Genomic DNA, 10587 nt, shown 5'->3' with positions numbered 1-10587 from the left:
TCCTATTACAGCTTTTTATAGTTTAAGCTCTAGAGAAAGCACATTCCTTGTCAAGACTTTATTTTACAGATTCCTTTGTGTGCACTGTGTTTTCTAGTCTCTATTTTTCCTTTTAATTTTTTTTTTCCTGTAGTAAATAATGAGCTGCCGCCTGAAATCCGGCTTGCCAGTGGTCAGCTAATGGGTGATGACCTGTCCCTCCTTACTGCAGGAGAGCTGTCACCTTATATCAGTGACCCAGCGCTGAAGCTATTCCAGTGTGCTGTTTGCAACAAATTCACCTCTGACAGCCTGGAGGCCCTAAGTGTGCATGTGAGCAGTGAGCGCTCTCTCCCTGAAGAGGAATGGAGGGCTGTAATTGGAGATATCTACCAGTGCAAGCTCTGTAACTACAACACTCAGCTCAAAGCCAACTTCCAGCTCCACTGCAAGACTGATAAACATATGCAGAAATATCAACTGGTGGCCCACATTAAAGAAGGGGGCAAAAGCAATGAGTGGAGGTTGAAGTGCATTGCCATTGGCAACCCTGTTCACCTAAAATGTAATGCCTGTGACTACTATACCAACAGTGTGGATAAATTACGCTTGCATACCACCAATCACAGGCATGAGGCGGCCCTGAAGCTCTACAAGGTAAGCAGTGACATCCATTTCTGTTGCTACAGAGTAGACAAGGGGATTAACCATTTCAGTGCTTAGAGCACAGATCTGCAAGTTAGAGTAGGAGAAAAAGAAAGGCCAAGTATACAGTTTTTAACTAACATTACTAAAAGCATATTCAACTATATGGCAGTGGAGAATTTTTTCAAAAGATATGCTATATGTCCCATTTACATCTACCTCAGCGACATTGATTGCTTCACTGGCTTCCCTGCAATAAAAGAACTTTTTCTGGGTATTGTCATATATAAAATAATTATTTTAAAATCTCTTTTATTTATTTATTTTTTAAAAAAACTAAAACATGGCACCACTCTTGACTGATTGTTAAAGGTTACATGAAGCAGAAAATGAACTGTGTCTTACTCTGTGAATTCATCATCTTTTGTATGGTGACCAATAGGGATGATCCAAACATGATTTTTTTGTGAGAGCTCTCAGTAATATTGAGTAAACATTCCCTTAGCATCGATTGGAAGTCTTCAAAATAAACTCTGTTGTTGTTTTGCATAACTTTTTTTCTCAACTACTAATGTTTACTCCAACAAAATGGTGTGATATAGGTAAATATGGTCTTAAGACAGCAAGTGTATTTTTTGTGTTTACTGGGGAAAGCTCTGCAGATGTCATGTATACGTGCGAGTGATGAAAGTAATTTATTGCACAAATTGTCTTGACGGCTCCTAAACCCTAATCACTGATTAACTTATTTTCTGTAGTTTGTTCATTAGATTGTCTTGATTGTCTTGGTTCATGTACAAATGCAACAGATTCATTTCTATGATGAATAACTTGGTAACTTATGAAAAACTTCTGTGTCTAGATGATATTAAAATTCAGAAAATATTGCAAACCATTAGTCATTGTAACAAGCTCTAAATATGATTACAAAATCCATTTTGCAAGTGTTATCTATTGATTTATACTAGAAATCAGTGATAACTATACTATCAGGAGTCAGTCAACGATTGTAATACCTATAGCTTTTCTAATTTTGTTTAAAATTACACACAGCAAAAAAAAAAAAAAGAAAGAAAGAAAAAGAAAAAAGAAAAAAAACAAAAAACAAAAAAACACATAGTGCTAGCTGGATTAGGTGCCAGAATTACTTATTTGAGTTGTTTAGTACTTTAAGTTTGGATTGTTTCTTGAAGCTCAAATTCTAGATGGATGTACTACGCATAAAAAAGTAAAGACTCAATGTGAGAATTTGTAACGTTGTTCCTGGGATATTGGCACTCTGTGGATCAATAACGAAAGCATTAGATTTGGGCTCCACGGTTTGTGGGGAGTGCAGGCCCTAACATAAGATGGAACGTTTCTAAGTCGGCACTATTGAAAATATAATATAAACGATTAATTGTATTATAATTCATAGGTTTTATAGCAACAGTTGACAACTTTTCAATTGTCTACTGTTTTCTGTTGATACCTGACCTATTAAAACTTTTAGAATACCTAGGAGAAAAAAAAACAAACATTAAGTTTGTATAAATAATAGATTTAGACCCTGGGAGCTATATAGAATATTCATGAACTGTGTTTATATTCACGCAGCTCCTCTAACACTTTAAATTAACATGTTGTGAATAGAAGATATAAATGTACAAATTTTTCTGTTTTATTACTCTCACATAGGAACCTAATAAAGAGAAGAGCATTATTATTTATTTTCTTAGGAAAGGTTATTTAATCAATTGGTTTGATGATTATTTGTGTGTGTGGTATGTGTGTGGTGCATGTGGTGTGTTCAGTTTATACTTTCCTTCCATCAGCATGAATTGACCACCTAACTCTTCCAGGGTAATTTGGTGCAGAGTTACTCTTGAGATTCCTTTGCAGGGCAGGTTGGATGGTGTCTTGGAATTTGTAACAACAAATCAAGATAACAGCTAGATTATAAAGTGAACTTTAAAGCCAACAGTGTTTTAGGTCCTACATCCAAATGATGTACTCTTCTTTTAAAAATCTTATAAATCATATAAAATTGTATGCTTTTTTAGTTGCTTATCCCTTAAATAACCAAGTGTCCTTGCTCAGTGCAGCATTTAAGTGTGGTCCGCAAATAAACAAAAAACTACTTTGAACAAACTTACCATGAATGAAGATGGGAGAGAAATACTTGAGCAATTGAAAAGTGGTATTAGACAATCCCACTATATTCTTTTTTGTCCTTCAAGGAGCATTCCTCATTACTAGTAACAACTAGAAAAATACTCCAGCGTGGCAGGGTGTCGAGGATGAGGCCATTTCCAAACTGATTTCAGAAACTCTGTGAGTCAGACATAGAGGGTTTTCAAACACAATAATGAGGATATTAGCAAGCTTGGTCGGCTTGTGTCGGCAAAATAAAATTGGTTCATAAGTAACATTAATTGCTTCTAAATGAGAACCTAACAAATTGTCCTGGATCTGGAAAAAAAAAAATCATGGTTTATCATGTGTCTGAAATATTAAAATTAGACTTAAAATAGTTTCAGAGTTAATGACTAAACAATAATCTCCTACATAAAATTTATTCTCATTAAGAGTTTAATTTACATCATTTTGCATTGTGAGTGATTCAGAAATTAGAGGAAAGTGACGAGTAGCAGTTGTAAGACTAATACAGAGCGGCCAGAAAACAGCTTTTCTCATTATTGACAACATATCGATTCATAACACTCTGAATGTGGAGATGTGTCATTTCGATTTGAATAAACCACTTTCCCTCTTGGGTTGTCAAACTGAAGCAGTATTACCTCAAAGAAGTGTGTGTGTGTCTTTATTCTAGTTTAAGGAGGTTAAAAGTTAAAGGTTAGGGGTTAGCTTGAAAGCATCATCTGCCTAGCTGCTTAACTTTAAACTGATCAATTTAATGAAAATCTGTTTTACAGATGTTGTTTTAATGTATTTGGCAGGATTTAGGCAGCTTTAACATTAGACGTATGCTAGTAAAAATTATTTCTTTATTTGACCAGAACAACACCTTTCCTTTTATGTTTAAGGTAGATGGCTTGTGGGTTATGGTATTTTGGCAAAGAACCCAGAGGCAAAATGTGCTGATGATCTTTCCATATGGACTTAAAAAAAAAAAAGAATACCTTTATGTCTATTGCTAACGATGACTGCAAAAACAAACAAAGCTGTATTCATTTTTTGGCTATGTTATTTTCCTTACAATTTTTTTTTTAAAAAAGCAATATTGTTAAGACAATGTTGCTCATTTTCTTCAAGTAAAATTCTCTGAAGTGCTAAGTACAATTGAATTTTGATTGTTTTTCCTCCAGAAATTTGAATGATGAAGCAAAATTGGTTGAGGAAAATGAAACACAAAAGGAAACCACATATTTCCTTTAATCTTCACTTTTAAGGTGTGAATGTATATTTAAAGTGAGGTTAATAAATATTCAATGCCTAGATAGTTACAATTGGTCATGCAAGGTAAATAGCTATCTGTATGCCTACCTATACACATGCATCTACATGGAATACGTAAAACAGTTTTTAAACAATTTATTATATTTGATTATAGTCTTTTTAATTTCATGCTTTTGCGTGCTTTATAAATTTTGGTCAATTGATATTTGCATAATAGGTCCTCAATAAATATTTGTAGGATGAGCAAAGGACTAAAGAATAAGCTGAGGAATGTACTAAAGAAACCCTTTTACTTCCAATATTCATTTTTTAAAAATGCATGTGATTTGGTCTTCTTAAATGATCCCAAACTTTTTCTAAAGAATCCAGTGGAAAGATATAATGAAAACCGCATTACACATTCAAACTGAGAAAGAACAAGTAAGACCTTGGCAATATTTCAGATTTACAGTTCAGTTTATTCTTGGCTGAGCATGGCCAGGACTTTCCTGGCCAGCTGATGGGTCTCACCACCACCCTCAGCACCCTCAGCACCATGCTGCACCTGCACGTCAGCTGCTTGCCCGCTATTATGTGTATTTTAAAGTGAGGTGTTCACAGCTTTACTGGTTCAAAGGCAAAGGCTTAATTATATGGGCATTTTTTTTTTCCTTCTGCATCTGCTAGTAGTGAAGCAGAGGAGCCTGTCTGAATTCCATAACGCTGTTTTCATATTTGGATTTCAAATTGGCTGAGAGCAGTGAGCAAATCTCTTGTCTCCATGGTGAGCAAAGAACACACGTGGGATTTAGTCCTAGGTAACTTTTAGTCTAACATACCCCCAAGGAACACTTTTGGGGTTTTCTCATTACCCTTGTTATAGATGAAAGAATCCGGGTTAAGAATTAAAATCGAGGTGTGGGGGAGGGTCATGGAGGAGAATACAAGGAGGTTCACTGGGAGAAGGATGCTCAATGGAAATTACAACACAAAAATGGAATAATTAGCTTCACCTATCTTTTTTTTCTGTTTTTACTAGTAGCAAATAATAACCGGATCAGTTTGGAGTTAACAATGAGTCACAGGTATTTTCATTTCAATAGGCCTGAGTCCAACTTTGCAATTCAAAATCAAATGTACCAGATATGTACCATTTCAATTATTGAACTGTCATTGTCCCTATGTGATGGTAAAAGAGGTCAGGAGATTGTGTGGTACATATTTGCATAAAAGTCATTGTGCAGAAGGAAATTGGAATATGTGTGTGTATCTAAGAAACCCAAACAGGGCTTTCGTAATCTTATTCTAGTCATTTGTTTAGATGAAGAAAGCTGTTTTTAGAGATAAACAAAAGTTATTCTTTTCTGTTGCTAAACATTAACCTGAATATGGAAATGTTTGCACTTTTTGTATTAGTTTCAGATTTATGTTCATTTCAAGGTTGAAATACAGTGTGAAATTTAATTCCAGTTGCAGAATGTCTTTTAAAAAAGTAATCACAATTCAAATTATTGTATTGTATTTTCATATAAAAAACAAGCAGGGTTGAAAAAAAGTTTCTGTAGTAGAACAATACAAGCTTTCATAATACTTATAACTAGTAAATACACAGATCAAATAAAAAGGAGTTGCTTAGCTAATAGCAACTAATAAATCACTGGTGTTTTCAGATCACAATGTAATTGGCCAGCCCTACTGACTACGTCTGCTTCTGTTTTTAAGCTTGACATTTGTGAAGCACAGCTATGTGTTATAACAGGACTACTTCAACACAAATATGGACCTTTTTAACTGCATTCTCTTGGCAAGCAACATGTTACATTAGGAACTGAAAACCCTTTTTATATTTCTCAAGAAAAAAAATATGACTATCAAAAAAAGCTGTCTATCAAAATATAGATGGACACATAGCAATTCCTAGAAAGATTAATTTAGACCAAGCATTGGAAACTTATTATATTCACATTGGGATAGATAAAATAATTTCAGTCTGTGAAATTGTTATCAAACCAGACAAAATTTTTTAAAAAGCAAAGTGTGTCACCGGAACACTCCTATCTTCTTTCTACAAGACTTTCCTTACCCGATGCTACCATCTCCCTAAACGTCAGACTCATGCTGTTATGCTGTTGTTTTCTTCAAATCCTCATTATTTTATCCCACCCAGATTTTCTCATCATGAAAATACTCTGTGTTGCAAGGTTACCTAATTCCCCAAAGAAAATGAGCATTTCTTTAATCAAAGTCAAGCGAGCCTTTTTATAAAAGCAGAGTACTGTGTCCAAAGGAGTAAATGACTCTCAAACCTTCTTCAGTTTATTTGTATTTTTAAAGGACTACTTAATCTGAATGAATTTCCGTGTTTGGGGAAAGTGGAGGGATTATATCAGGAATCAGTGGAAGGTAGGAGAGTGTCCTTCCTCAAAAGCTTTCTCCATTTACTCCTTCATTTACACATGCATGTGTGCGTGTGTATACCTGCACACACACCACCCCCACACAATTACACAATCACACAACCATACCCCAGAAACACAGTCAACAATTTGGAGCTACCATTCATATCAGGAACATATCAACTAGGCTTTATGATTTGTGCTACTTATTTTGTGTGTAACTTTTGTTCTTTCTATCTCATATTAAGTGCAGGTCTGATTTAACCAAAAGTAGTAAATGGCTCATTTCTTGCCCTCCCTGAGGTAAAGCAGATGGAAGTATCATCTCTTAATTAATGTACTCTTGTCCTGTGTTTCCTTGGCTTGAATTTAATCGTCCCTATCAGTGGGACTTGTGTAAATTTGCTGAAATGCTCACATGGGTGCTGGGATGCCATGCAACAATACAGCCAGAGTCATATGTTAGGCAGGCCCCACACTGCTGAAAGGGTCTTGGCCTGGGGTGGAGTGAGGAGGAGCTGGCATGTGCATAATGACCACAGTTCTGCTTCCAGAACATCTGGCCTTCCTGAGTTCTACTGGAAATGCTTTACCAAGTTTGCTTTGAGTCTGAGCCTAGGCTCAGGCTGAATTCAATTAGATGTGGAGATTTGTTCATTATTCAGATACTTCAAGCCTTAAAGGCACTTTCCCTCCAAATTATCAGTGTATTTCAGGAGAGCAAAGAAGGATCTGATTTATTCAATAAATGAAGAGCAACAGGAGAGACTTAGCCACCTATAACCATTACAAAAAGTCTTTGCAGTTTCTGTAAACCTAGGAGTGTGGTGACCTGTGCAAGCACAAGGATCAAAGTTCTGTCTATAGAATGCCCACACCAGCATCCCAGTGTTTACTTCCAATAAATGCAGATGCATTTACTAAGCACTTGCTATGTGCCAGGTTTTGAAATGTCACTGTGAATGCTGTTTGGGTCCCATTAATGTGGTGGGATATGAACTGTCTACCTAAGTGCTGCTCAGAGGCGCAGGGATTCCTAAGATGGTGCTTTCTAACTCTCTCCAAAATTATAAGCTAGATTTGGTGGATAGATGTCGGGCATGTCAATAAAATTAAGAGCTAACTCCATAGCCATCTAGAGCTCCCATTGTTGCTTTCAACAGTGGTTAAGCAAAGGATGGAGTGTGCATGGCCTCTTGAATTAGTAGATGTCCTGCAGTGTCCCTTGTGTATCTGGGCTTACTCTAGTTGTCCTAGTGTTCGGAGAGATTTTACTGATCAGTTTAAGGCAGGATGATGGTAGAAATTTGAGGGCAGAATAGAGTTTTTCTATTAGTTGGAACGTTTATATTGCCTCTCAAACAGGAGGATGATGCTACTAACACATTGCCTCAAAAATATAGAAGAAATGCCCTTAATTTTAAAACAATACAAAATGTGTCAACTCCAGGCGATCCCTTTGTATAACCAGGATGTTAATGTAGTATGACTCTTGGAGAATCTCTGTAAATTAGGTTTCCAATATATGACCACTGAAAGTAATGCTTAAAGATACATAATTATATGACCAGTACCATTATTATATAAACAGTACCATTATTATCATATATAAGAACAGCTGTATGTGACAGCATTTTCGTTAACATAGTTTTATAATCTTTCATAGGTATTCTGCAATTCCTATTTTTAAGGTCTATTTTTCTATTTTTAAGGTAAAGGACTTTTGTAGCCTTGAAAATATACCTGTTATAGTAAATATGCATGTGTAAATGTAAAATTATATGGAGGTCCTACTTAGGTTTTCCTAAGGACTTCCTTTTGATGGAAGTAGTGATAGCATATAATACACATTTTTGTTTCCTATTGCTAAAGAAATAGTGTTAGGTTTACATTTGCTTATCATGCAGTTTTTAAGGGAGTAGTACAGAGAAATATTGGGGTTGAAGAATTAAATCTTTGTATATGTGCTGATAAAATTAGTGGAATGCAAGACTAAGGGTGGAAGGAATGAGTTATTGATAGATCCAACTGTTAACTCCAGTTTAGGAGAAGATTGTTCAAAATTTTAAAATACTGATTTTTGGTTTGTCAGCAGTGAAACCATGTTGATAAGTACTTATACATTTTATTGCCTTTTATAATGAACCCCCCCACCCAAGGGTCTAACCTAACATCCCCAATCTTTTTATTTATTTATTTTTGAGGACAGGGTCTTGCTAAGTTGCTTAGGGCTTTGCTAAGTTGCTGAGGTTGACTTTGAACTCTTTTTACTGGCTTGTTTGGGTGTTTGGGACAGTAAAGCCTGGCTTTCTTTGAACTCCACAATCCTCCTACCTCGGTCTCCAAAGCCACTGGAATTACAGGCATTCACCACCACACCTGGCTAGGCACTAACTTTTGAAAACATTTACTGACAATGATCTTAGTAAGTTAACCACTCTAGGTACATTATCTCACACATGCTTCCTAATAGTTATGTTATTATTCCCACTCAAACCTATGAGGAAACTGAAATTCAGAGAAAAATGACCTTGTTCAAGTTCTCACAGATAGTAAGAGTCTGTGCTAAAATTGTAACCCTGGTGGCTTCCCTGCCCAAGCCCTGGTCTACTTATGAGTCTTAACTAATTAGAACACTTTTTTAATTTGATGAATGGAAGAGTAGGGTGTGAGAAGGAAGGAGAAAGACTGGGGCCTTCAGAGGCAAACTTTACAGTTTCATCTAGGGCTCACCATTGTGGAGCCTATGTCCACTGCACCAGGCTAGCAGGTTTCTTTAAAGGTATTTCAGATGGGGCTGGGGTTATGGCTCGGTTTGTAGAGTGCCTGCTTTGCAAGCACAAGGTCCTGGGTTCAACCCCCAGCACTGCAGAAAAGAAAAAAAGAAAAAAAGATTTCACATGCACGAAGTGAGTGCAGAATATTACAATGATAAGCTTGCAACTCTTGGGTCTTCTGTAAACTGGAAGGAGAAACTTCTAGTTAAAATTGTCACCTGAATATTTCCTGTCAGGACAGAATTCTTTCATTTTCATTCTTTCCTTTCCCAAAGCTTCTTTCTACTGGCATCTTTGGGTGTTTGGTATATTAAATAGAAAGGACTAGTAGAATATTTATCACATCTAGTGCCTGAACTTCCTAGGACTTGCAAGTTAAGCACCTGTGGAAGTTGCACTAAGTTATTCAGGTCACCAGGGTACCTTAGCAGTAATGTACTGAATGGTACCCTGCTGATCTGAAAGGAGGGGCTGCCTCCCTGAGCATTTAACTTACTACAGAGGAGCAACTAAAGCACAGCCTACTCGCTGCACTTCACCTGTCTCCTTCCATGCCTTTTCCCTGGCATCCTTATAACTCCTGGAGGAATTTCTATTCATGTGCTACCTGTAGAATTTCTGAAAATCACCTTTTTTTGGATTATTTCTTTTATTACTTTTCTCTTTCTCTTCTTTCTTTTAGTTTCATCCATGAATTTTCTTTCTAAAGTATGTTGCTCTTGAGCTCTCTTTCCATCTCTCTTTCCTTGAAATTTTTCTAATTTTTGTGTGAAACCTAAAGTCTTGTTTGAACTGTTGAAATTGACTAAGCTCAAAGGTATTTGGGAAAATCTTGAGCCCCCGAATCTGGCTCCCTGATCTTTAAAAAAAAAAAAAAAAAAAGTTAGTCATTGACATGGCTTTCGTTGGCCACATTTATTAATGAAATATTCTTTTATTGGAAACTAGAATAGTCTTAATTTGAAAGGACAGAATTGTTAACAGTATGGAAGCTCCCCATCACTATAGCTCGTGTGTATAAAACCTGTGAGGATGTTTTGATAACATTGTGTAGTATCTTTCAAAGACTTTAAATATTTCTAACTATACAAGTGGCAGGTTTGAGAGTAACACGACCATGAGTCATTAGGCTCTAAAATCATTCATTTTCAATTGGGGGAAATCAGGACAGATTGCCATCACTTCTGATAGTCAGTTTACAAGACTTTTCCTTAAAACAATATACTTGGAACACTTCCCCATGAGTAACAGAGTAGGTGGCATCAGTGATGGGGGAGAGGAAGGTAATTCTCAACTTTTACACCTAATAGAGTTTTTTTTTTTTTTTTTTTTTTTTTTTTTTAAAGAGATTCATCTGCTAAAATGGAAATTATTCAATTCCGGAATTTGCCTTTCAGAATTTTTTATTTGGT

General features: G+C 36.0%; 1 protein-coding gene across 1 annotated transcript in view; it reads left to right on the top strand.

Annotated features, from left to right (window-relative positions):
• Zfhx4 (zinc finger homeobox 4) overlaps nucleotides 1–10587 on the top strand; it is a 173194-nt gene that overhangs the window by 26073 nt on the left and 136534 nt on the right. The window contains exon 3 of the mRNA XM_047517966.1: nucleotides 134–636. Coding sequence (XP_047373922.1) covers nucleotides 134–636 — 503 coding nt within the window. The remainder of the gene's footprint in view (nucleotides 1–133; nucleotides 637–10587) is intronic.

Source organism: Sciurus carolinensis, chromosome 1 (genome assembly GCF_902686445.1).
Source record: "Sciurus carolinensis chromosome 1, mSciCar1.2, whole genome shotgun sequence".
NCBI classification, from domain to species: Eukaryota; Metazoa; Chordata; class Mammalia; order Rodentia; family Sciuridae; genus Sciurus; species Sciurus carolinensis.
The sequence above is the reverse complement of the archived record's forward strand: the minus strand, read 5'-3'. Positions and strand labels throughout refer to the sequence as shown.